This window comes from Sceloporus occidentalis, unplaced genomic scaffold (genome assembly GCF_023333645.1).
Source record: "Sceloporus occidentalis isolate IW3139 unplaced genomic scaffold, rSceOcc1.0.p SCAF_3, whole genome shotgun sequence".
Classification (NCBI taxonomy): Eukaryota; Metazoa; Chordata; class Lepidosauria; order Squamata; family Phrynosomatidae; genus Sceloporus; species Sceloporus occidentalis.
In genome coordinates this window covers 67438720-67466602 of record NW_028316983.1, presented here as the reverse complement: position 1 = coordinate 67466602, position 27883 = coordinate 67438720, and the positions used below count along the sequence as shown (strand labels likewise).

Below are 27883 nucleotides of genomic sequence, written 5' to 3'. Positions count from 1 at the left end.
GAAGAGGAATTACCCATCTGGCACTCTCTCAAGTGTTAACAACATCTCTCTGTCTTCCACTCTGTGGCCTCTGCTACTGGCTTGACAGCTTACTTATAGAATATGAGGAATCCTGTGCAGAGGACTTAGCACAAGAAGACCTCTGGCTCTAGATGACCTCCCTCTCCTCCTTTTCCAAATCTCAGTGGCTGGTTGTTGATGCAGCTGATGAAGAACTTCAGCAGAGTCCCCCCCCCCCACCTCAGCCAGATTGGAGGAAAGTGAGGAGACACCACCACAGTTAACTATGACCCAATGCCAGTCAGTAGGGGATGAAGCTACCTCTTGCAATTCGACTGTAAAAACAGTTTGAAATGTTGTACCCAAAATCTATAACAGATTCACCTTTTTGTCTCCCTGATGATGATGAGGGCAACCCATGGTCATGCCTCCAGTTTTGTGTGTGGTTTGCTATTCACAACCCTTTCAGGTATGCTATTGCTACTTCTTTTTAAAAAATGGACATTTGTCATGCCATCTTTTACTGTCAAACACAAATGTGAGAATAGATCTCAAATCCTGACATAAAGAGTTCCTGTTTCCAATTATGGTGAGGGAATACTAAAACATTTGTCTCAGCATCCCATTTTAAAATGTGCTGACTGCACAGATCTGTATCCGCTCCCTATGGAGAATGAAAAAATAGGGGATGGGAAAGGCATTTTGTTGGCATGAGCCAAGTCAAAGGGAGCTGTGTCAGCACACAGAAATGAGGGGGGGAAAACCTATTGTTGAAGAAGACTCTTGAACAGAGACTAGGGCTGCATCCACACTGCAGAAATAATCCAGTTTGACACTACTTTAACTGCCATGGCTCAAAACTATTGAATTCCGAGAAGTGTATTTTATTATGGCACCAGATTCGAGCCAGCCAGCCAGTTGTGTCCTTTTCTAAGGCACTCCATTTTTCACCTCCTTCCAGTTTATTATCACTCTTTTCATCCAAGTAGTCAATCACCATTCCATGACCACTGAATCTTTTCAATTTACACTAAGCTGTTTGTGCTTCTCTCCTTTAGGATTCACCCTGCAAAAGTTATTTAGTCCATTTGCCAACCTTGATATTTTCAAAAGTGAGCCACAAATGTGCTGATGCATTTGGCACCAGTTCAAACTATCACTGGACAGCCTGAGTTGGTACCATCTTGTTGTGCAGGAGCAATGCCATTTAGGCTACATAACTGGCAACTGGATGATGACAGCAAACATAATTTAAGAGGTCAGCAGGTCTGACGGAACTCCAGTAACAGCTATATAAATATCTTTAAATCCTTCCAGTTCTCCAAGCATCCACTCTTTAAGCAGCAAGGATTTGTGGCAGTTGTATGAACCATCCCTGCCACTTTCAAGCACCGGACAAGGAAAAGGTTAATATTTTAAAAGCACACTTTCAGTCAGGCAACCGAATGAGGCGAAGATTGCGTTTGTTGTCTCGATCTTGGTCCCAGTGTCACATGTTTCCATGGCAACTAAAGCTAAAAATATACCATCTAAAAATGGGGGGGAAAGGCCCACGCAGCAGTCAAAACAAACTAATTAAAGATCCAGTGCAGGAATTGCAAGGGAAATGAGAGGAAAAAAGTCAATTTAAAAATTTGCTTGGATTTGTTTAGGAGCAGGTGAAGCAACAGAAAGATGGAGGGAAATAATGTATTTGGGAGATAGAATACTGAACTTTTCACCAACCAGACTGGAACAGGGGTTCTGCTCTGCTGGAAAACTAGATTCTTCAGGCTCAGGTCCAGCATGACTGATGGAGCCTCTTACCTGTCTGATGTTATCTTTAGTTGAAGGTACAGAATACACATGAAATCTCCACAGAGACACCTTGGTCTTGCATTTGACATTAGCCCAAATTAGGCACCTCATATGCTCCAGAATTGAGGTGTAATCAGATTGCAAAATTTAGAAAACTTACTTTTTAGACTATGTCTCCCAGAATCCTCTGGCCAACATGGCCACTGGCTATGGCTGGGACATTCTGCATAATGTACATTATGATAAAATGTAATTAAAAATAAATAATCTCCCATGCAAGTGTAGCCAAGCAGACACACAGATGCTCTAGTCCAGCAGATTTTTAAACATGGGTGCATGTATAAGCTGTACTCTTCTGTCCTTACTCTTTAGTTTATGACTAGAACATAAGGCCAGGAAATCCCAAGTTGAAGTGAATAAAAATTTCTTTGCTCTAGCATTCAGATAGTACTCGTGTGTAGTTCCACATGTAGTTCCGCATTCTTCTCATTATATATAAACTACACTTTGGTCCTATTTTAATGGCCATTGCCCCATCTTACTGCCTCCTGGGATTTGTAGTTTGGTAAGGCACTAGAGCCCTTCTGGCTGAGAATTCTAAATAGCTCATGAGACCTCAGATTCTAAGATTCCATTGAATGGAGGTATAACATATAAAGTGATATCAAAGTTCTATAATGAGGCAATGTGAAAGAGACCATAGATCAGACCTTGCAAACATGGCATTCTTCAGATATCAGCCCCAGCCAGCATATCCAATTGTAGTCCAAAATATCTGGCAGGCACCAGATTGGAAAAGATCAAAGTAGATCTTTCTTTTTTACTTTTTTTCTTTTTTCTTTTTAACTTTTTTATCCTTACTTTTTTCTTTACTTCTTTCTTTTTCCTTTTACCTTTTCTATCCTTATCAACATATGTAAATGATTTTTGCATTCTTCAGAGATCAGACCAATTCTAAATTCAGAATAAAATGTCAAGTGCGCCTGTGCTTTTGAGTAATAGAAAGATAGGATCATAATTCTAGATCTTTGGAAGACTGGTAAAAAGCCAGTAAGCCACTGAAATCAAAAGATGGCAAATTCAGTGGAAATCAAAATGCTACAAAGCATCAATAAAAGGTACTAGGCAGATATAATAGGTACTAGGTATGTATAATATAATAAAAGGCTGCTGTTATTGATAACTATTCACTAGCAGTGCTATGCACAAACCTGAAATCTTGTTTCACGGTCATGACAGTCATCAAGGTGAAGGATGGAATTCTTAAATCTAAATCTAATTTCTGGTTTCAGGTAGAGTAGATGCATTGAATTAATGGGGATTTTGTAAGTCAACATTTATATAAATTATTGGGTTGATTTAGTCCTAAGATCCATGATGTCCTTGGTCTGAGTGTCTCTTGACAGGAATACTAATACAGATCTCCTTTACAGGGTTGCTGTAAAAATTACAATCAGATAACATGCTTTGAACATTTTAAAGTGTTATTCCATTAATTTAAAAAAGTGTTATGTTCACTTAAAAAGTGCAGCTGTTAAAGGCCAAAAAATTAACAAGGGCTGTTTCATTTAAGCTAGTGCTATTCAATGTGGTGGCCTGCAGACCAGTACCAGTCTGGGAACTATTAGCCACTAATTCACAAATATGGTACTGGTCTCTGCTACATTAAATTGCTGCTCCCCTATTTTGGAACAGAGAATCCATGAAGCACTGATTTAAGCAACATGGATATGGTACAGTACTGTATGCTGTGTTTTGTTCCAGCTTCCACCACCATCTTGGCTGTTAGTGGCAGAGTAATTGATTTGTTTGTTCACTCAGATAGAGACATGGAGTCTATCATGTAACTGATCAGTACCTGGAGAGATAACAGTGGGATTCACATCCCAGCTTTGCTTCCCCTGTTGGCTTTCCCTTGCTTTTATCAGGACTTAAGAGAGGACATGGCAGAGGCAAATACAGCTCCCTATTGAGCTTCATGACTTGAGAAATGTTCCTCAAGCATCAAAGTTCAGTCAGCCTGCCTCTTGCAGCTAGTGATGTACACATCAAACAATTCATTTCATGTCTGTTTTAACAGCACATTCTGTTGTCCACAGTACAGTTTCTGGACAATTTGCCTCATACTATCAGATTTAGGTAACATAAAATAACAGAGTTTTCTAAATTCAAAAATTCAAAATAACAAAAACACAGCTGTGTTAGTGTGGAAAATAACTATGCAAAGTGATCTTGCAGCACTGTTGAGACTAACTGGAAGACAGAAGTTGGTAGCATCTGAGGAAGTAGGCTCAAATCTACTAAAGTTCAAAGGTGCTGCAAATTTTCTACAAGGCAAGCTATTATGCAGCCACTTATAGACATTTGCAGAAACTTACTACTTTTAACTTTTTAAAATTTGCTTCTCTTTCTCCATTATCCATCACTTTCAAAAGTAACAGTATTTTCCATATATGTAAGTATCTCCATACAGTTCACAGAGCAGAAGATATTTCCTATCCAGCTCCAGGTTCTGCTGAGATAAGGCAGTGTGGTATTGAAAAGATTCTCCTCATTTATTTGCTTGCATGCTTGCTTTATACCCCACCTTTCTACCAAAATGGGACCCAAAGTGGTTTACAATATAAGTTAAAGCAAAAGTAGCTAAAATAATATGTGGTCCACAAGGTTTTTTAAAGCATTAAACAGCCAATCCAATTTAAACATTACTTTAAAATCATTAATTTAAAACAACTAAAAACACAATATTACACACTTAAGAATGGTACACCCATTGCACATTCTTCTACCCCAACCAGTTAAAGGCTGAAGACTTGTTTAAATAGGAAGGTCTTTGCCTGCTGGTAAAAAGAGCAAAGAGGGAGCCAATAAAAACTCTCCTGGGAGGGAGTTTCATAGCCTGGGAGCAGCCACCAGGAAGGGTCTCCATGTCCTCACCACCCTGGGAGGAGAGAAAGCCTTCTGTTGAAGTTTGCAAGACCAAGCTGGATAGGCTCATATGCAAAAGAGAAACTTAGCCAGGGTGGAAACTAAAACTATAATGCCATCTGGCTCATGGAAAGCTGGGAGGAGGAGAAACTGGCTCTAAACCAATTATAGATTCCCACCCGAGTAGCAGATGCTCCTTTTCATCTAACATTAGAAACAAGTTCCAAAAAAAAGGACAACAGTACAAATGAAGAAACTGGCTGACAAAATCCAGCCCCAAAAGAGTCTTTGGGGGGAAACTGGCAACAACCTGTCAAACTGCTAGAGGCACTATTCAGACTTTTAACCTATCAATAAGCCATTTCTTTGTCTTCCTGTGCCAAACCTAATTCTCATGAACATCTGTTTCAAACCAATCTACTGAGACAATTTCTATTCCAAGTATAACCTTAGTAAGTAGCACTAATTCCTTCTTCTGCCTGTCTACCTTTGATGGCAGAATGTAGTTTATCCATCTCAAGTGCAGTCCTATAATATAACTGCAAACTTTGATTCCGTCAGAAATATGGTAGGTATTCCAAACATGCTAAGTTTTCTGCATAATTCCTTTAGGCACCTTGTCATGATAAGGGTGCCCAGAGACTTCATGCAGACTGTTAAAAATCACAATGTGAACTTGGTTCTTCTAAAAATCTCTAGTAAGTGGATCATGGCATTCCCATCAAATCCTGAACTCTCTAGAAAGTTTGTTTGCTATGAAATGAAATTTTGATTCTGATCTCAGCAAGATTTGTTGCCATTCTTTTATGACGTTTAAGGTAGTTATGTGACAGAAATGTGCAGACACTGACAATCACGATAGCCCCTCACCTCTCAGGATTTCCAACAAAGCTGCTGTATGTATTGATCCAACTGACTTGTGTCCTAGTCTTCATCAAACATCATCCCTTTGGATCATGAGCAGAAACTATTCAGCTTTCCAAACTTGTTGAACTGCAGTCCCCACCACATCTTAGCATTGGCTATGCTGGCTAGGGCTGCTGGGAAGTGCAATTCAACAACATCTGGAAGGCCACATCCTTTCCACCTACAGCAGGTTCTATCTACATGATGCCATGGTCCTATAAGAGCAATTCGTGGTGGCAAGTAATTAATTGCTGGAATATATTAATTAATCTTCAATGCACAGTACAGGTAGCGTCTCCCTTATCCAAAATGATTTGGGCTCGAAATGTTTCAGATTTTATACTCTTAGCCTGAAGATAATTTTATATATAATATTTTAAATAATTTTGTGCATGAAACAAAGCTTGTGTACACTGAACCATCAGAAAGCAAAGGTATCACTTAGCCAACCATTGTGGATCATTTTAGATTCTGGAGTATTTTGGATTTCAGGATTCTGGATAACAGATACTCAACCAGTAATAGTCAAGAATAATGAGAAGCATATGTAGAGTGTAATCCAGATAGCTACAATGGGTGTTTGTTCCCTCTCCATGGCATTTTCCCTCCCCCCCAAAAGTATTATTAATGATACATTTTCCCAGACCCCCCACAACCTCTGCCTCTAATCAGAACTTGAAAAAGTTGCTTTATTAGATTATAACTCTTAGAATCTTCAAAATGACATGATCATTGGGCATGTATATTAGGGGATTCTGGGAATTATAGTTGAATGAAGTAACCTTTCCAAGCTCAACTGTCGACAGTACTTGGACTTGTATTCATTAGCCCAAATACTTTGCTCAGGCCTACAGCCATCCAATCCCTACATCAAATGGAAGAAATTATGTGAAAATGTAATACAAAAGTTGCAATGTAATTTGCATAATTTATTCTGGTCATTGTGCGCTCTCTATATTTGAGTGCCTCATTACAAAATTTTAGATTTCGAGGTCTGTTTAGTGCTTTTTCCCACAGCAGGGATCGCAATATAATGGATTTCTTTTTTCTTTTTACCTTTTCTATCCTTATCAACAGCTGTAAATGATTTTTACATTCTTCAGAGAACAGGCCAATTCTAAAAATAGTTCATTCAGAATAAAATTCAAGTGCACCTGTGCTTTTGAGTAACAGAAAGATAGGGATATAATTCTAGATCTCTGGCAGACTGGTAAAAAGCCAATAAGCCACTGAAATCAAAAGATGACAAATTTATTGTGAATAACAAGTATTAAAAGGTCAGCACATGGCTGGGCAAGTGCAGACCAAAATCCATTAGTAGTCTCCACAAGACCATCCACTGCCCCCATTTTGGGGTCTGAAACTGGCCAAGCAGAAGCCTCCATCTGTGTTGATCTGGGGCTTCTTGAGAAGTGAAACTGGGCTGCCCAAACTGGATGGGTCTTGCTTTCTCTTTTCACTTAGGTTTTCAGCTTTAGTTTCCTCATGTGTTTTTCAGTCCACTTAACAGTTCTAGATTGTGGTGTCAGTCAGAATCATTTGTCGTTACTCACACCACACTTCAACAATAAAACAACATTTGAACAACATTTATGTTAGACAATATAAAGGGCATATAAAAAGAAAGAGAGCATAAAACAAAAAGAAACACCAATATCCACTAAAAACCAACCTTGAAGTCACACTACTGAAGTCTATCCCATTATTTAAACTTCTACTTTGAGATGGGCCAAATAATATACAAGGTTTTTAAAAATTATTATTACTATTTTTAAGCAGGAAGTCAACAATCTGTGCCACTGTAAGAAAAGATTCCAGGCTAAAAAGGAGGAGAAACGCCTGCTCCTTTTGGAAAATAGAAAATGTAATGTAAGATATAATTAAACAAGTCTTCAGTTTTGCTAGAAGCAAAGGGCCAGGATCATCTTGACTGTAAACCTTTGGTGTCTTTCTTTTATAATGTTCAGACTAGTGACATGTTCATGTAAGGTCATGAATGCATCTCCATTCCCCTCATATTTCTAGGTGCTGCTCTGATTTACACACAAAATCTAAATATGGTTCCAAATGGGGTCACTTTAAGTCTTCCATGCTCATTAATCTCTCCTGCTGCATGATAACAGTTTTTAAGAGCAAAAGTCTAACCCGATGAACACAGCCACTGACCTAAATTAGAAAGTTATTCAGATTCTGAGCTGCTACAGAAAAATTAAACTTGCGGATCCAGAAGGGGTTATATTAAGAGACTGTAACAAAAATTAGGCCTTTGTGCCAGTGAAAAAGGCACTCTAAGGAGAATTAAGTGGGATATCAGGCTGCATCAAGGACTGCCTTAACAAATTGTGTGCAGAATTTGTAGCACCAATATTCCAGCCCAGAACTGGAAATAATGCAGCCTTCCAGATGTTGTTGATCTGCAACTCCCATCATAGTCAATAGTGAGGAAGGCTGGGAGTTTCAGGCCAACATCTGGAGAGCCTCATTATTTCTAGCACTCTTCTAAACCTAGCATTTGGAAAATCCCTTTTGCTCCTTTATGTTTCCTAGGTGAATGCAGATGAAATACACATTCTTTCTGATTTCTTGGATCGACTTTCAATCCAAACACCTGATCACATAATGAAAGATCTCAGCCTGAGTAGAGTTAGATTTCTCCCACATACTCTCTATTTTCTGTAACCAATAAATGAAATAACAGGTGGAGGACTTTATACAGCTTTCATAGATCTAAGAGTGGCTTTTGATTCAATTAATAGGAATCTTCTGTGGCAATTTTTTTTAAAAAACTAATATTGACAGGAGACTTCTCTAATAAAGGAGCTCTATACAGATACCAGTCTACAAGTTAAAACTGGTGCAAATCTGGCTCTAACCAATAAGATTCTTACCTCTAAAGGTGTTCGGCAGGGCTGCATTTTGGCCCCTTTTCTTTTTAATTTTTAAATTAATGATATTGTTTCAGATTTGTATGGTGTGGATTTTCATATGCCCAATGTTTTGAATAGAGCTGTTACTGTACTTTTATACACAGATGATATGATTTTATTTTCCTATACTGTGATAGGCCTGCGTAGATTGTTGAGAAAGTTTAGCACTTATTGCCAAATTATCTAGTAATTAACAACAGCAAATCTAAAGTTCTCATTTTTGGTAAAAAAAAAAAAAGGAAAATTCATAAATGGCATATAGATTCTAAAGAAGTTGAGCAAGTGGAAGTGTATATTTATCTGGGCATAACTTTTGCATCTAGAGGATCTTGGGCTCCACAGATAAAGAAGAATGAATTGAAAACATCTACCTCTATTCATACTTTAAACAGGTTATTGAATTTTAACTATCCCTGCTCATTTTATCCAGTTTGAAAAGTATACAAGGCAATGGTATTGCCAATCTTGATGTATGGCTCAGAAATCTGGGAAATCAATACAAATATGAAAATCGAAGAACCCAGAATAAATTTTTAAGACTGATATTGGGAGTGGCAAGAAGTACTCCAGCATAAGCAATTAGAGCAGAATTTGCTATGGCTATTTCTGACCTGTGTTTAATTCGAATATTTAATTATTGGATCAAGTTAACACAAATGTGCGATGACAGACTACCCAAGTTATGTTTAATTGAACAGGAGAATAATCTTACATCAAACTCATGGTTTATCAACTTTTTAAAAAGGCTTTCCAGTGTGGGCTTCAGCATAATGGCTATTAGAAAGACCAATACAAATGCTGGCAGCATGTTTAAACAAAGAGTGCTTGACATTAGAGCTCAGTTAGATCTGGCTGCACTGGCCTCAGTAAAACACTCTTCCAGGAAGAAAAATATCTGTTTTTCCTTATGAAAAGAGAACATTGGAAGACTTTTGCCAAACTTCGCTTTGAGCAAATGGACTCAAAGGTGATTCAAGGAAGATACCAGGATATCCCTTTTCTTGATAGACTCTGTATATGTGGGGCATCTAAAGTTGAAGATCTTACACATTACCTGCTGCATTGTCAATTATATAACTGTATTAGAGAGCAATATCTAACTCCCATCCTCAGAAATTTGAGGGAAAGGGATGATGAAAGAAAGTAAGCTGGCTCTGCTACTGCGAGGAGTTGAGCCTTTTATTACACTTAGGGTTGCCTTGTTTGCAGTGAAAGCTGCTATTCTACAGAAGCAAGAAGAAGAAAAGGATCCCAGATAGACTGTTGTGCAAATTACAACAGTGTAACCAGAGCCATATATTTTAAATTTTATAGAGATTTCTTTTTATGTAAGTTTTAACTATGTATGTTTTATCTTGTATTCTTTGAAATGGTCTGGAGACTTATTCAATAAAGATGTATGTATGTATGTATGTTTGTATGTAAACCATTCTAGAACATCCTCCTTCTCACTCTTAGACAGCTAATTACACCCTGTGTTGCAAGGATAGTCATTTTGTCTGGATTCTCCTTTGAATGAACTCAGAACTGTGCATTGGCATCCAGTTCCCAACAATGTGGCCAATCCTTGAGCTATTCAAATAAATGTAAGGTTAAGGATATTTTAAATGTTGCTAAGAAACAGAGGTACAACGTAACAAAAAAATAAAGTACCTTTAATAATCTATTCCGAATTAAACTTCACTCAGGGTGATCAGACATCCTCCTTTTCCAGGACATGTCCTAAGCCTTTCAACACCATTGTGAAATGCACATCCAGTACCTGCTTGTGCAATGGTTTCTTCCTGGCTGAGCAATACACTGGATGACTTCTGGGAACCCTTCTTATCCCTGGTCCAAATGGCCCAAATAACTATTGATTGGCCATGGAAGGCACCATGCACACCATCCTCCTAACAGCAATCATGTTATTAGACCTCTGCCATCCCAGGCAGACCTCTTTTTTAAGTTCACTGGTAAAGCTTTACATACCACTTGCATCAAAGATGATCTCTGACTTAGGCTACAACCCAAAGCACACAGACTTGGAAGAAAAAACCATTGATTACAATGGGGCTTACTTCCAAGTAAGTATGTGTGGGTTAACAGTCTTCAATTAGAGTTATAAGCATGCTTCTTAGAAATATACGTCCATATTGAACTCAGTAAAATAAGGCTGAGTTGTATTCGCTACAAAATTGTAGTTGACAATAACTGCACTTTTTGCCTGATTTAATCACATGAGGGTGGTGGATTTTCATCAAAATGACAGGTGGAAAGAAAAGGTTCCCATCCCATCCCTTCTATGTAATCTATATTCCTAGATATAATTACACATACAACAGTCACCCTCTGCCTGAAATTTCATTTTAAAAACCATATGACTTAATTTCTATTCTCAAATGCACTAAGTGTTTGGTTCTCTAGTCTGGAAACTGTACTCAGATTTCTGAATTATCTTCATCTTCTGTGTTATAGGGCTGTAATTACTTAGAAGATTATTACACTATTCAGTTGCTTTGATGTTTCCATTTCAAAACTGCTTCTCCTTCATTCAATAAGGTAGTGCAACGGCAATGCACTCTTTTGTACCACTACTACATTTTCATGATGTTAGTTCCTCTGTTTGCTTTCTCACATTTAAAATACATCAATATCATGTACACCACTCTGCTTGCTCCACCTCCTGCTCCAAGACTGGTGTGTAAAAATGGGAACACAATAGTTTGGTTGTGAAATTACATAATGATGCAACAGTGGGCCCTTGGTATTCTCCTAGGGTTTGGTTCCAGGACCTCTGATGGATACCAAAATGTGTGGATGCAGTGATGTCACTAGCGTTGGTGTCACCCAGTGTGGTAACTCATAGTGTCACCCCCCATTGATTTCCCATTTCACACCGTACAGAATCCTTAGTAATGCTTTTTTGCACTAATGTTACTTGTAAATCATAATTCCCACATACCGCTGAATTTGATGCAAATAGTTGTGACATAAACAACTAGCAAAATTAAAATTATTCTTTCAAATTACAATATCACACACAGAACCTAAATGTATTTACATATACATAGTGAAGATTTGGTTAAAATGTGGGATTTTTAAAGACAATTTTAAAAGAAGATTTTTTTTTAAATTAAAAAAGTATTTTTTTAAAAAAATTACAATTTTGAAATTTGAAATTTTAATGTTAAAAAAATTATCTCCTTCCTCCTTCCACTGAGCTTCACCCCACTCCCACCATCTCTTAAAGCATCTTAAAGGGAAGCAGATGAATGCCACAGCCCATTTCTGTCAAAATGCAGGTGTTTGTGGAGCAGTGGTGTCACCCCTCCCCTTAGAGTGTCACCTGGTGCAGTCCTCACTTCCTGCACCCCAGTGACACCACTAGGTCCCATTATATACAATGGTGTAGTAAAATGGTGTCCCTTTTATAAAATGGCAAAATCAAAGATTTGCTTTATGGACTTTTAAAATATATATATTTTCAAGCTATGGGTGGTGGAATCCATGGACACAGAATCTAATACAGACCAACTGTATTATGGACCACCCCCACTTCCTGCCCAGATTGGGAAGATGAACACATACTATGCCCCTTCCACCATTTCTTTCTATGCTTTTCCCAATTAATCAACATGTACCCAGTTTTGCTTTTTACATATTACTCTTTAAACTTTGTATATATCTACTCTTCATTTACTCTTTGAATTTTTTTCTGAACCCTTTGGTTTCCCTGGGCATTAATCCTTAATAGGATTGCATCAGAATATTGAAATTGGGCTACTCCTCTTATTTTTTTTTTAATAAAATGTTTTTTTAAAAAAACCTTCACCAAAGAATGGCAAACAAGTGTACAGTGGTTCTCTTCATAGCTCTAGGGAATCTTAGGATTCCCCCAGCAAAATCTTTAGAAGCAGTTGGAGATTCCCTGCTGGAGATCCCTGGGGAATGCCTAAGGGAACAGCAATGAAACCACACCTATACTGTTCATACTATATTCCTAATATTTCAGTGGAGCAGAGAGATTCATATCCAAAGTGATTACTAAACCATAGTGGAATAGGAGGTCATGAATGGATGCTTTCAAACAGAAGAATAATCAATTTACAAATGAACCAACAGCAGTGCAGCATGGTACAGCACCGGGAGAGCCTTAACATTGTGTAATAAGCTCCAGGGAAATACAGGACTAGTACAGTGAGATTGTGGTATAATGGTTTTGTGTGATAAGCCCCTTGGTTCATGTGGCAGTTTTGAGGATTAAGAAGATAATCATGGTAAATAAAGCAGTTGTAATACTGTCATGTAATTATGCAGTAAGAGTGCCTTGGGAATGGCAGGTTATTGATGTCACTGGAGAAAAATTCTCAGCTATATCTTTTGATAGAAGGCTTGAGATGAAATGAGAAGCCTCTTTTGGCAGAGCCTGGAAACATTCCTTATATTTATTTATTTAATTAATTTCATTTGTATGCCACCTTTTTCTGTGTAGGTGTGCCTATTAGATGTGGATCCACTATGGGAGCAGCAGATTCACTTTGGATTCTACTGCGCTGGCTCCAGCTCCTACTCTGAGCTAATCAGGAGCTCTGCCAATACTGAATTATGGTCCAGCACCAGCAATGCTCCCACTCAACTTGGAGCAACCATGGGAGAGGCAATCATGGAATAGCCATGGACCCATGAGAGCTAGAATTACTTTTCCCAATAACTCCACAAAAAATTAGAAGGCCATCCTGGTGAATCAAGAATCAATCCTTAATGAAAGAAAAGGATCTGAACAAAGGAATCATAGATGTTGTGCTTCTGATTCTCTCTCAGGAACTGGAGGGGGACAGAAAGGTTGTTGCCCAGGCACCTGTCTCTAGGACTGCCATTTGTCCCAGAAAACCTGGAAAATCCCATATGGAAGGGACTAAAAAATGTCCCAGCTGGCTTGGCCAGTTGAAACAGTAAATCCCAGATTACTGCTTCATCTCAGGCCAATGAGTAGGGTGAAGTGTGACAGTGGTGAAGAAGCAGGAAGATGTGCAAGAAGATTGAAACTGGCTGGAACCTCATCCTACCTTGCAGGCTCCAGTTGCTATTGCACAGAGGTAGCACTGCCACATTATTCTTCCATTCTCTTCCCCATTCCTCTGACAGGACAAGAAGGTGGGAAAAGAAAGGAAGCAAGCAGAAATTGTCTTCTGTTGTGTGGTGATTATGTTAGCAGTTTGAGCCTGGGGCAAGGCAGCATGGTGGAACTTCGCTGTCAAACAGCCTCGAGAGGGTAAAGGGAATCCCTTTACTCTCTGGGGCTGCATGGAAGCCTCCCTCTCTTAGAATCACAGAATCACAGAGTTTGAAGAGCCACAAGAGCCATCCAGTCCAACCCCCTGCCATGCAGAAACTCACAATCAAAGCCTTCCTGACAGATGGCCATTCAGCCTCTGTTTAAAGACCTCAAAGGAAGAAGACTCCACCACACTCCAGGGGAATGTGTTCCACTGTCTAACAGCTGTTACTGTCAGGAAATTCCTCCTAATGTTGAGCTGGAATCTCTTTTCCTGTAGCTTGCATCCATTGTTCCGGGTCCTATTCTCTGGAGCAGCAGAAAACAAGCTTGCTCCATCCTCAATATGAAATCCTTTCAAATATTTAAACAAGGCTATCATATCACCTCTTAACTATCTCTTCTCAAGGCTAAACATACCCAGCTCCCTAAGTCTCTCCTCATAAGGCATGGTTTTTAGACCCTTCACCATTTTGGTCGCCCTCCTTTGGACACGCTCCAGTTTCTCACCATCCTTTTTGAATTGTGGTGCCCAGAACTGGACACAGTATTCTAGGTGAGGCCTGACCAAGGCAGAATAGAATGGCGCTATTACTTCCCTTGATCTAAACACTATACTTCTATTGATGCAGCCTAGAATTGCATTGGCCTTTTTAGCTGGCACATCACAGTGTGATTCATGTTCAACTTGTGGTCTACTAAGACTCCTAGATCTCTTTCTCACCCCTCTCATATTTGACATCAATCTAATATTAGAAACAACAGTAAGAGAGTGACTAATGGGTGACCTGCAAAGACAACCCCAAGGCAGAAATTTGGCCATAATCCAGTTGGCTCCAGCAAGGAAGGAAGGAAGACACCCACTACAATGAGATCACCCAAGACATTAGAATAATCCCTTTTGTCTATGGAGTACAATTATGGGTCTTTAGCCGAAGGAGACGGCTGTGCATACACAGACAAAGGACCCTTCTCTGGCAGCAAGGTGTTTGCTTTGTCTGAAATATTCACACCAGTCATCTGAACATTCACTACAGCTTCCAACCATTCTTATCCTCCTGGAAAACCATTTAGCAGAAAGTCAATCAATTCACTCTGAAGAACACTGCCCCAGAATATGATTTTGGGTATATATGCCACCACCTGGGCATTAGCAATTTGGTCTAGTTCGTAAGCAGGCAGACACTCTGTCAGTTTGACTAAGCACCTCAATAAGTCAGCCATCCCACTTGTTTTAGTGGCTATTGAGTCCTCTCTGTTCTGGATGCCCATCGATTTGAACTACTCTTTAAGCTCGGTACAGTAACACGATTAGCAAGGCCTCCACTATTCACCTTTTTCAATCTTTTTTTCATTAGTTTTTGTATGTGCGTGAGAGTGTGTGCTTGTGTGAGTGTTGATTATTTCCTTAATAAAACTACAAACCCCATTTGGAATGGCCTCTGGAGTTCTGTGTGATTTGGAACCATTATACATAGGGTTGCAATCCCAAGGCCATCCGTTGCCCTGGCCAAAACATAATTTGAGCTAATAAAATTCCCCTAAAACACATTAATTTGTGGGTGCCCTCCTGGGACTCCAGCCTTTTGGGTAACAAGATACATTGAACACTAGTACAGTGGCTTAGGATTCAGTGTTCTACTTCCTTAACTTGGAGGACTGGACTGCAACTCCCATCAGCACTAGCCTGATGGAAGACATGGTCCAACAACAGTAATAAATTCCCCAATCCTGTTCTAGGAAATAACATTTTCTTGCCAGTAGCCTGAATGGTGGCAGGGGGAAGAATGCTTACATTTTCCTCCCGTTTACACTGAAGTTTGTTTGCATTTAATTGTCTGGAACAAGTGATGTGGACGACAGTTTTGTACATGTGCCGACGAACTGAGCTCTTAACAGTAAATATTGTAGGATCCACATGGGTGAACACTATGTAAGTAAAGAACAGCTCCCACAGATGCAAGTACAGTTGGCCCTCTGTTTTCGTGGGGAATCCGTTCTGGACCCCCCCCCCCCCACACACACACACACAAACGGAGGCTTGTGCATATTCAAGCCTCATAGGCCTCATAGGCTTCAATGGGGCACTCCCCTGGGTGCACGCACTGAGTGCGCGTACCTTTGAAGACAGCAGAGGTCGCCTCTCTGCGGGTAATCAATGGCGTGGATCTATGATCTGCAAGTTAGGAGGAGCAACTGTATAAGCTCACATAAATGCAAAGACTGGATTGTATTGTGTTTTTCATGATGACATCAAGTTGAAGGAAGAGTATATTGCACAGGGTAATGGGCTCAGTCATTTCCCCTATAATTGGCATTCCTGTGTTTGAGGTGCCCTTATTACTTTGATTAACATGACTGTCAATCCCACACCAGCAAAACTATCTCTTTTGAATTACGACTGACCTTTTCTGAAGATTTAGGCAGAGGAGTGGTAGCGACTTTTGCGAATATAACAAATAATCCATCTCTGGGGGCTTCTCCAATCAGACCTTTCAGTTCATTTTCATCCATCAATCACTCCTTAAGTACATTTCTGTTCTGTGAGGAGGAAGCAGCTTGCTTTCCTGAGGGGAGTCTGCTCACCACTCACCACCTCCACTTCTGTCTCTTCAATAATGCTGACAGAACAAGAGCCGTCTTATTTGGAAAAAGCTGGAGATCCAGCATTTCTGATTTGCTTTGACATTCCCAGTCAGGTTATTGTTTGTGTCACTGTTCTCAGTATGACAAAGTGTATAGGGCAGAGCACCAATCTCATTGGCTATGGAAAATTCTGTGCTTTTTAATTTAATTAAATGTATGTATGTACTGTATGTAGGAAGGGAAACTTCAAGTTTAGAGTGAAAGGAACCTAAAGTCACCTATGTATCAAGGAAGAGATAAAAATGGTTATAGCAGGTAGCAAATGGTTTGAGTAGGTATAAGAAGGAGGGGGGGAGGGATAAGATGGAGAAAGGAAAATAGAAGGGAAGAGGTTAGAGGAAAAGGAACAACAGGGTGGGATAGCCAAGTTATTTTGAAGTAAAGTGAATGGCATCAGTAAGAGCATAGAAAGTAGAAGAAAGAAGATCCTAAGGTAATATCCTTTTTGAGTTAAAAGATGTAAGTATTTTGAATATATGTATAATGAATGATTTAACAGTGTCTGATTTTGATATTGTTATATCTACTGTGTGTTTCTTTTTTTTCTTTTTCATTTTGTCTTTTATGTAATTTACTGAAGAATTCATTAAAATTATATTTACATACAGTATATAAAAAAGAAAATTCTGTGTTTATTGGTGACCTGTGGTAAATGCATACTTTTCTTCCATTCATCTTGTCATCACCTCCATGTTCACAACAGAACAAGAGGTAGCAGCACATGGCAAAATATGAGCCAGCAGTTGAACCAAGTGAAGTTAAATAAAGCTACAACTGTAATATAATGTTCTTATACCTTAGTTATGGAAAAAGAGATAAATTACAATTGACTCATTATTTGTAACAAGTTATTTCAACATTACGGTCTGGAGGCAACCTTATTGAATCAGTTAACTTGATTAATTTCCTCCTCAACAGATGAGACACTTAGATAGGAAACAACTTAACTGGCCTTGTCAGCAATGTTTGTTGGATTACATATTCACAGGGCAAAGAAAGGAGTCAGAAAAACAATTACCAGTACTTGGGGAAAAACCTTTTTAAAGACTATACCCCCAAATCCCCCACCCTGATTTTGCAATCATCATTGTCTTAACCACTGAGCCACCATGTCTTAGGTGGCTGGACACAACTGAGCAGAATTGATCTCTTATTGTGAGCTATTCCTGTAATGCAAAATATCCTGGCCAAAGGATGGGCTTATATTTTGAGGACCTTCCACAATTCAAATTTGCTCCGAAGGAGAGATGTTTCTTTGTATGTTTTGTATATGACTTTTTTTGGATCCAAGTCACACACAACACTGATTATCTCTGTCATCTTCACATCTCCCCACCCTCACCCCATGGATATGCAAACCCAGCTGTTAAGCTGAGTCTAACATTAAAGAGTCTGTACCTGTCATAGTCTCCATTGCACAGAGCTCGCACAGGGATAGCAAAGGACTGCCATACAGGATTCAGAGTGTTCTTCACCACTTCTGTTTTGTGGCAGATGGTAAATCTGGCAGGATTAAAAACCAACAGTTTAATGAGAAATTTGCCACCTTGAGACTGCACTGGTTAGATAACAAAAAACAAAGAAATTATAGCCTCCTAAACATTATTCTCCAAACTATCATGGATGTAAGGTTGTTGTATGGCATAACGGTATACGATTGGATCAACACCAAAATGGATCACTTTTAAAAGCTAGCCAGTGGAACAGTGAATCAGTCTTAGGTTTTAGCTGACAGATTGAACAGGCTCATAGCTAGGTCTTTAGGGGCCCTGGGGCAGATTCTCCGAAGGGTGGAGTGTTTGCATGCTCCCGAGTCCTACCGTGTGCTGTGGGCACAATCCTCGCACACCGCCATTTACATGGGGTGCGCATCGATGACGTGGCTCGTGCACCGTATCCAAATGGCACAGCACATGAGGGACATCACAGCACTGCTCCAGGGCGCTTATGGTGCCTCTGTTGCGGTGGACAAAGGAGCCACATCTCTTTGGGGCTCCCTTTGGCTGGGGGCCCCGGGGGTGCCCCGGTTGTCTCAGCCTAGCTACGGGCCTGAGATTGAAAAGGTAATGTTCAGCACATTGGATAGCTCCTTCCCGCATTTTCAAAACCTAGAGCTGCTTCACCACCCCACTGACATGGGATCCATGAGTTATCATGCCTTCAAAAGAGTGCAGAAGCAATATAGGAAATATATTAATAGCAAACACAAACAATCCTTCTTCATAGAAGATTAAAGGTAAAGGTAGTCCCTTGACATGAATGTCTAATCGTAATTGACTGTAGGGAGCAGTGCTCATCTCCATTTCTAAGCCGAAGAGCCAGTGTTGTCCAAGGACTGCTCTGGTGGTCATGTGGCCAGCATGACTGCACTGAACACTGTTACCTTCCCACTTAAGTGGTATCTATTTACCTACTTGTATTTGCATGCTTTTGAATTGCTAGGCTGGCAGAAGCTGGGACTAGTGATGGGAGCTCACTCCATCATGCAGCATTCGGGCCTCGAACTACCAACCTTCCAATCTTCTGATCATCAAAACTGGCATCTTAAGCACTAAGCCACCGCATCTCTTAGAAGATTAGAACTGAGTATATTGTTCTTTCCCCTTAGACATGTATTTTCATTAGCATAGTTCCTGCACCACTACTTCAGGATCCTGGTAAGAGAGTGAGAATATTACTTTTGAACTAGAGTTCCCAGAATCCTCATGCTAGCTAATAGATTCTGGGAGCTGTAGTCCCCAAATGAACTTTTCCAAGCTCCAGTCTACTCTTTATCTAATTTAGTTACTTGAAATGCAGATGAGAAATGCTTCTAAGAGGACAGTCTTTAGTGACTGAGTAACAGTAAGTAAGTAAGGCACATGAAGTCCACTGTCAATCATTTTTTTTTAGTACATCTGGCAATTAATTTCTCCCAGAGCAGCCTATAACAATCACAAGGATGAGAATGCTGAAAGGTACTTTCCCATCCTGACTGAGCTGAATACTCTCCCCTTCATATTGCCTCTTTTCCACCTCATTTTATTTTTGGACAGTATTCTCCAGGAGTGCTGATTTCCCCATAAATATGTAAAATACACACATTTTTAGATTGGCAGGTACAGACTGTTTAAGAGGAGGCGTCAACACCATGCTATCATGTATCAGATTTTTCATGACTTTACAATAGAAGATGTATTAATACAACAACCTTGTAAATAACCACTCAAAAGTTATTAGCCTTTTTACAACTAACATTCTAGAGACAGTATTTGATCATGGGGGTGAAAGTCTCTCCTCTTGGCCAACATGAAATTCCAGGATATTAGCATCTTAGTAGACTTACTAATGGAGGAAGAAAGAAGCAATATTTCCAGTTATGTAGTGGATATGGTAGTTGGATTGGGTTGCTATGCCAATGTGAGCTATTCCTGTTGTAGTACAAAGTATTTTGAGCCAAATGATGGGCTGATACTTTGATAGGATCATACATAATTTAAAATAAAAGAGGGCCCCAAAGAGGAATACAAAAATAATTGCATTTTTTTTCTTGACACATCAAGAAACTCTACTGGGAAAAAGTGATCAATTGCAAACGTGAAAAATCATCAGAAATGTGCAAAACCTCTTGAGATCTCACTCAGCAGGGGAGAAAGACCTTGTGAAATTCTTCATTCTTGGAAATGAAAACAAAAATAAGCAAAAACCCCTACAACAGTACAGTCCTCCCTCCATATTTGTGGGGTTTAGGGGAATGAGACCTCCGTGAATATAGAAAAATCACGAATAATTCCGCCCCACACTTAGAAGCCAATTAAATGGAAGGGTGAGCAGGGGAAGAGGAGCAGTGCTGCAAGCTCCTTTCCCCCCACCCTCCTGTCCCTTTAATTGGCTCCCTGCCCTTTCTCCTCCCGGATCCTTTCCCTGGGCAGCCCAAGGAGGGGATCGAGGAGGAGAAGGCAAGAGGTGCCTTGGCCCTTCCGAGACCCTTTGCCTCCCCGATCCTTTCTCTGGGCAGCCCAAGGAGAGGATCGGGGAGGAGAAGGGTCCTGCCTTTGCCTCCCTGATCTCTCCCTGAGCAGCCCAAGGAGAGATCTGTCAGGGAAAGGGAGGAGGAATGCCCATATTAGCAGCCTTGACCTTGTGAATAATTGAAACAATGAGTCACAAGGCCATGAATATGGAGGGCCGACTGTATAATGACTATGGTTCCTACTGCATTGACCAGAAAACCTTTATCAAGGAAATATTTCATGCTTCTTGATAAAAATTGCTTGAGAGAAAGTTTTACTAGAAGTCAATGAATCCGACCATGTTATGATCTCAAAAAAATTCCTGCTAGAACACTAAAAGCCCTGGTACTTACGTCCCATCCTCATTGCTTCTGTAAAACACCATGAAGGGGTCGGATTTTCCAAAGAAATCTTTCTTGTCCAGTTTGTTGGCACAGAATTGCATGGTGGCCACATCCTTGGAAATGGAAGCAGAAAAGATAGTTTTAAACAATGTTGCTGAACTACCACAGCAACATATGGACAGTAGAATGGTGGTATAGGTTGTAGCAGTTGTATAGGCAGTAGGGCAACAGCAGGGGTCCTTTCCTGACACCATTTTGAGAGGGACTGGAGAGGAAATAAGTATTTTGTAGTAGCATGGGGTTCTGAGGTGGCTGTGGGGATGGGAAGGGGGTATTTTTTCAAGTTCCATGCTTTTGGGGAACTTTCTGCATGGTTTGTGGGGCAAAAATGTTCCTAAAATTGTGCTGATTTTTTTAAGTTCAGGGGGTTGGGGGCTGTTAAGGACTGAAATTAATATTCTGCTTGGAATACGCTGCCTCAGAGTGTGATGGAGTCTCTATAACTGGAGGTTTCTAACAGAGGCTGGATGGCATTTGCTGGGAGTGCTTTGATTGTGTATTCCTGCATGGCATAGTGCTACAGCATATGATCTTTGTGGTCTCTTCCAGTTCTATGATTCTATGATTCTACAGGAGCCTTATCTCAAATGTAATCTAGCAGCCTTATCAAATAAGATGTGAGTATCTGAATGTTGTTGGAAAATTTCAGCATTCTCTCTTTGCTATTTAGATCAAGTGGGATTTTAGATAGCATAGTATTTCCTGCATGTCAAACTCTGCTTTCTTTCCTCATTTAAAACCTCCCATTTACTCCCTGCTAGCAGTGAATTACATGGCCATAAATACTTTTTGTAACCAAATAAACAAACCATGCACTTTAGGTTGCTTCCTTTTCAGAATTTACACAGACAAAGAGATTCTTCTCTTCCTGTCGCTTGCCATCTCTTACTCCCACACCTCGTTTTCAGAAAGATGGTGAAACTAAAGAATTCTTCCTTTTCCTGATCTATTCATTAGCTAGTTAGGATGTAGGCTCCCCATGTATATGTAAATTCAAGCCATTAGCAAACCTTCCATTAATCACAAGCTACCTGTCTTGTTTGTTTTTTAGTCACTTTCAGTTCTCAGGAAGAAGCATCAGACTGGGTTTTTTCCCTGCTACTCTGCAAATGAAAGTTAATCTTTAATAGGTTTGCTTTGATATTTTTGATATTTAAATATTTTGTTTCCTAAACAAAGGCTGAAATCTTAGGAAACTTGAATTGCCCAGTAAGTGTAACATATGAGAAGATGGAAGGTCAACTGAGATCCTGGGATACTTGACAAGAAACTTTCTCCAGTACTAGACAGGGAAGAATGGGGTAAATTTACATGCTGTTTTCAGAGCTTGAAGAAAAAACTCTTTTTCAAAGGTTACAACTCCCAAAATCCCACAACCACACTATCCCCAACTTGATACCCTCCAGAAATGATGAACTACGTACAACTCTCAGTGGCTATGCCGGCTTGGGATGTCTGCTAGTTGTAGTTTCCCAAAGTAACTTTCTCCAGGTCTTCTTCTTTGTGAATTCAATTCAGTTCCTCTGAAAAATGGCTTGGCTACTGCTGATGCAGGCAGTAATCAGTTTATCCATCATTGGTAGGAAAAGGTAGGAACAATTGGCATTTAATCTTTCTGGCCATAGTAGCTGAGTGAAATGGAGTACAGCTTCAAGAAGAAAGCATATTGAGAGAAATCAGTGTAGCCCAGCTCTATTCCAGACTCTATTCTCCCCTCATGAGGAGGGGGCTTCTGGGCTGGTCCCCTCTTGTTTTGTATCTATCTACCCATTACAATTTCTTAAAGCTTTTTGAGAAGTTACATTGAAAAGCACTGCAGCACCCTTTACTGAGACAGTGTCCTCCAGATGTGTTGCACCCTAACTACCAGTAACCATGCTGGGTGGGGATAATTGCAATCCAATAATCCAGAGAGTGTGAGGTTAGACAAAGCTAGCTGTACCTGAGAAATGTAGATCAGGCATAAGGGTTGAAAGCTCAATAGCAGCGATAATCCAGTTGCAGAGAAACAGCTTGATTCTTTTGAACATGAAATGTCTGCCTTTCCCCCTTTTTCATGCTTACTAAAGGGAGTTTCAAGAGAATTGGTTTTCACAGTAGCACCAATATCCCCTTAGTGACTGCAGCAGCACAGCAGGTAGAGGGACAAGAAAATCCACTGGGGATGAATACTGAAGTGATACAGCAGGGTGCAGAATAATATTCTCAACAGTTTCAAATCTCAAGCATGCTGAAGTACATAAAAGTGTTCAGAATATCAAGTATAAAAGAAATGTCTCTTCTTTCACATTTCTTTGATTATGGCCCAATGACATTACTGATTCAGGTAAGATGGCAGCAGAGTAGGGGAGATCTTTAAAGGACTTTACAGATACTTTACAGGTAACTAATCTGTCAGATTAGCTAGATTATACAAATTAGATAAAGAATTATCTCCAGAGACTAGAACACAGAACAATGGATGCAAGCTCCAGGAAAAGATATTCCACCTCAACATTAGGAGGAACTTCCTGAGAGTAAGGGCTGTTCGACAGTGGAACAAACTGTAGTGGAGTCTCCTTCCTTAGAGTTCTTCAAACAGAGGATGGATGGCCATCTGTCGGGGATGCTTTGATTGTGATTTCCTGCATGGCAGGGGGTTGGACTGGATGGCCCTTGTGCTCTCTTCCAATTCTATGATTCTATGATTCTAAAGTGCAAAGATATATAAATGAACACTAAAGTTAGGATCATCCAAGCCATATATTTCCCATCACCATGTATGGAAGATTGAAGGTGAAGACTGAAAGATAGAATGACTGAAGAAGGTGTGCAGTGAAGAAGGATGCCTTAGAACTCAAATGTGGGGGTGGAGTACTTTGATGTGAAACTGGATTATGTACAAGAACACTGGTCCCAAAAGAAATTTATGTGAGAAGTCATAGAATTATAACTTAAGGGGCATCTAGTTCAACCTGCTACCATGCAGGAATTACAAGTAAGGCAGTCTCAAAAGATAGCCAGCCACACTCTGTTTTAAGACCTCCGAAGAAAAGGAGTCCAAGTGACACCAAAGGGGGGAGAGATATTCCTACTGAATTGGGCAAAAAGTCAAAGTGCAGTGGTAGATAAATCCCATGGCACGGCATCCGTTCTAGTCCTTGAAAATGTTACTATTTTTGGATTAAAGCTCCTAGTAGCCATGCTGACTAGGATATTCTGGAAACTGGTGTCCAAAAAAGATAACTTGCCCAAGCCCTAATTCCCTATGCATGGCATCACAGATGTGTGGGGCACATTTGGGGTGGCTGGAGGTGGTGTCTTGGTATGGACAGTGCTCCACCAGGTGTTACCCTTCTCTGAGGTGATCCTCATCCCCACACTCCCTAGTGACACCACTGCTCCAAACTATTATATACAATATGTTTGTAAATGTACAAAATGCATGAGAAAATATATTCAAGATCACATATTTATATATTGATTTTTGTGAAGTTTTTTTTGTTTTGTTTGTAAAACAAACTACCACACCTTCACTCATTAATGTGAACATGAGTTGGCATGGCCTTGTGAATGAACAGCTACAAAGCTGACAAAACTAGAAACTGAGGGCTTTATCACTCCTGCTGTCAAAGTCCTCATTCTCAGACCAGAAAGGGAACCAAGGCCAAAGAATGAAATGAAGTAATTCTGGTTGACTTAAAACAACACACTGACAAAAACAAGGTGAGTTTGTGAAACGGAACAGCATTAGGCAGAGATTTTCTAACTTTAACTACAAAGAAGTTCAAATCCCACTTTATCTAAATAGCTTGACTTGGAAACTCAGCTAAGAGCCGATCATGAGACCTCCACTGGCAAAAGGCAGCACTGTTCTACCATATGAATATGTTTACTGAAAAAAAAGAAGACAGACTCTTTGTAGAAAGGAACCACAGCAGACATGTAGAGTTGTTAATTTGCTAGATTAGAGTGGGGGATTTTGCTTTTCTCTCTATAGCCACTTTCTCTTTTTGTTATGTCTTTTTAGGATTTAAACCTGATGGCAGGATCTATTTAAAAAGAAGAAGAAGAACATTGAAATGTAATTTACTCAGAGAGCATTTCTAGCTATTGGAGTGAGATGGCTGTGAGGGGTATAAATGTTACAAAAGCATTTTTAAAAGGAAGCCAGATAACAGCCAGCCAAGGCATCACAGCCCCACATTTCTCATTTTGTCTAGATTTATATAGTTTGAGATCAATGGGAGGAGACAAGAACCATACTGAAACAGTGTGCCCAGAGCTTGCCCAAAACATTTTTCTGCCTGAAGCAAAGACAGCCTATCCCACCTATAGAATCTGACTAGACTGGCAGTTGAATCTTATTATGGTACTGATGGGAGAATAGTATGTCTTCATGCCACTTGAGGAATAACAGATTAGCTTTTTGCCACAGACTGCTTGAACATACAGCTCTGTGGCCCAACAGAGATGAACAGAACATACAGCATCTGTCTCCTGAGGCAACTGCCTCACTCTGCTTAATGGTTGGGCAGCCCTGGGCACAGCCCAACAGTATTCTCCCCATTATGTGCCAGTGCAAACCTCAGCCTGCCATCTGGCTTGGTTATGCATGAATCTCTTGGAGTGACCATAAAGTCAGCAAGCCATCACCAACAGAAAATGGCAAAAGATGGAAGATGGACAGATAATCCCCAACACTGCCCTTTTCCAGATAGAGTTAAGCCAACTCCTAGCACAGGCTGTAAAACTGTTCACGCATAGCTAAGTGTTTGTGTCTCCGTTAGTTCAGATCGAAATGGGTGTTAAATTCCTGTTATAGCACAACAGATGGTGGGCTGCTTTGAATGCATTCAAGCGCACCCTGAAATTCTGAACAGACATTAGTGTCAGAAACTGCATGCACAATAATCAGACTGGGAGCATCCACTGAGCCAAAGAGGTGTCCACACTGTAATATATTTGAGGCAGTAGGTTGTGGATGCCTATGTCTGTGCAGACTGAACAGCAAAAGCAAAAGGAACCACAAAACATTGTAGAGAACACAGAGGCAACCCAACTGACCAGAAAGCAAAGTATTGTAATACATTACTAGGCCAACTGCATACTCTGGCATAAAATACTGTGCATGCTTTTAGGATGCTAGATCTGTTTGCATTTGACAAAGGGCTCTATGCCCCCACATGTCTACAAATCATTTTGTGCTGTAGGACAGGCTGGCCTATTAAAGCTGTTACCTTAATACATAGTCTGGATGTTGTAAATCACTATAGTGTGTGTATGTATGTGGCTTAAAATTATTTGGAGTATGCAGTCATTTGCACAAGCCTTTATGTGCACATGAAGACCTGGACTTGAATGCATATGTGAGAAAGAGTTGAGCTGTATGCATTTTTTTAAGTCGTGGGAAGTCAACACGAGTGTACATGAGTGAGGAAAAGACTGCATTGGTTTGTGTAGGCAAGAAATTAAGATCTCACCCCTCCTCTCTGGATGTCAAAAATGGGGTTGAGAGGAGGTGAGAAAAATTACAGTGATACTGTTTGCTTTCATTTCTGTATGTGGGAGAGAAAGAGAATGAAGGAGTCTGCCTTTGCTGGTTGTCTAGACAGGCCTGTGTTTCTCCTGAAAGATATATACCAACTGTGCTGTTTTGTTCTGTTTGGTGTCAGCAGCAAGCTGGTCTCAGCAAGTGGAGAGATTCTGAACCTGTAGTGAGCAACTGATACTTGATGATAGAGTTCAAGAAGGTGCAGGCTTGCCAGTTGCATAGCATGGAGTTTCCCCTTCTGCTTCTCTCTCACAACCCAAGTTCGTGGTTGAAGTGACTCAGAGGAGCTTCGTGCTTCATGCGTGGAAATTATCCTTGGCAGGAAAAATGAGTTGGAGGACACTTTTCAAGCTCCTTATGCTGAAGAAGCGGTGTGTGTGTGTGTGTGTGTGTGTGTGTGTGTATTAGAACAGCTTGGAAAAATGATGTTTGGAAAATACAATGTCCAGAATCCTTCAGCCAAGGATTGGCAGAAGCAGCTGCCTATGGTCAGTGGTCCAAAACATATTGCAGAAATAATTGAGTTTGAGACCGCTTTAACTGCCCTGGCTCAGTGCTAGGTAATTCTGGGAACTGTAGTTTTGTGAGACATTTAGCCTTCTCTGTTGGAGAGCTCTGGTGCCACAACAAACTACAATTCCCATGATTCCCTAGCACTGAGTCAGGGCTTTAGACTGAATGCTGAAAGTACTGCGCAGAGTACTGAATCATATCCCCAGATAGTTTCAGCACCTGGGATAGCTTCTTTTAAATTCAGATTGAAACCTGGAGTGAATTCACTGACCCATTGACAGAGAAGCTATCGGCCACCACTGGCGATTTTCCTGAGCTCCAACCAATGCCATGCCCACAGGCTATCTGCAGTCCCCAACTCTCCCTTTCTTTGTGGAGTCCCCAGCCTCACCCCTTGCTGAACTGACCACCAGTGCAAATATGCCACCAAAAATATATGCCACTGAAAGTACTATTTCTTCTAAAAAGTACAGTCTTCCCTTTTGTCTCAGCAACAGAGGACACTCTGTTTCATTGATCTCATGGGTCTCTTTGCTCTGGCAACCTCCTGCACAATAGAGGAAGCATATTTACTGCCATAGTTCAATGATAGCTTTAGCAGAGGCAGCTACTGTGGTGGTAGCAGAGGAAGATTGTAACCTTTGAAGACTTGCAGCATGGTCAATGAATCCTCTCAATCCAATGAAAGTGTCTTATCATTTAAAAAAAAATGCAGATTTCAGTGAAGAGACATCTTTGCAGGACTAGAAAGGAAAGGGAAAATGTTTTGAAGAATGTTCAGCTTTACAACATGATGGGCCGAAGACTGCAGAACTATGCTGAAGAAGATGGACTAGGAGCTGGATGTTTATGTGATTGGAAACTAATTAATTGCTTTTTTTTTTAAATGTTGCTCACCTTGCAAGCAGATTTATAGTGAAAAGGCAAGTGTACATACAAAGACATTCCCCATTTTATCCTCACAATAATCCTGTGAAGTA

The 27883-nt window shown here is 40.2% G+C and overlaps 1 protein-coding gene across 2 annotated transcripts in view; it reads right to left on the bottom strand.

Moving 5' to 3' along the window:
- The window catches only part of LOC149316118 (copine-5), a 197545-nt gene that overhangs the window by 65068 nt on the left and 104594 nt on the right, over positions 1-27883 (bottom strand). For both annotated transcript variants that reach the window (XM_089514838.1, XM_089514839.1), the window contains 2 exons: positions 20807-20910; positions 17860-17964 (listed from right to left, as the gene is read on the bottom strand). In XM_089514838.1, the coding sequence (XP_089370964.1) occupies positions 17860-17964; positions 20807-20910 (209 nt within the window). The remainder of the gene's footprint in view (positions 1-17859; positions 17965-20806; positions 20911-27883) is intronic.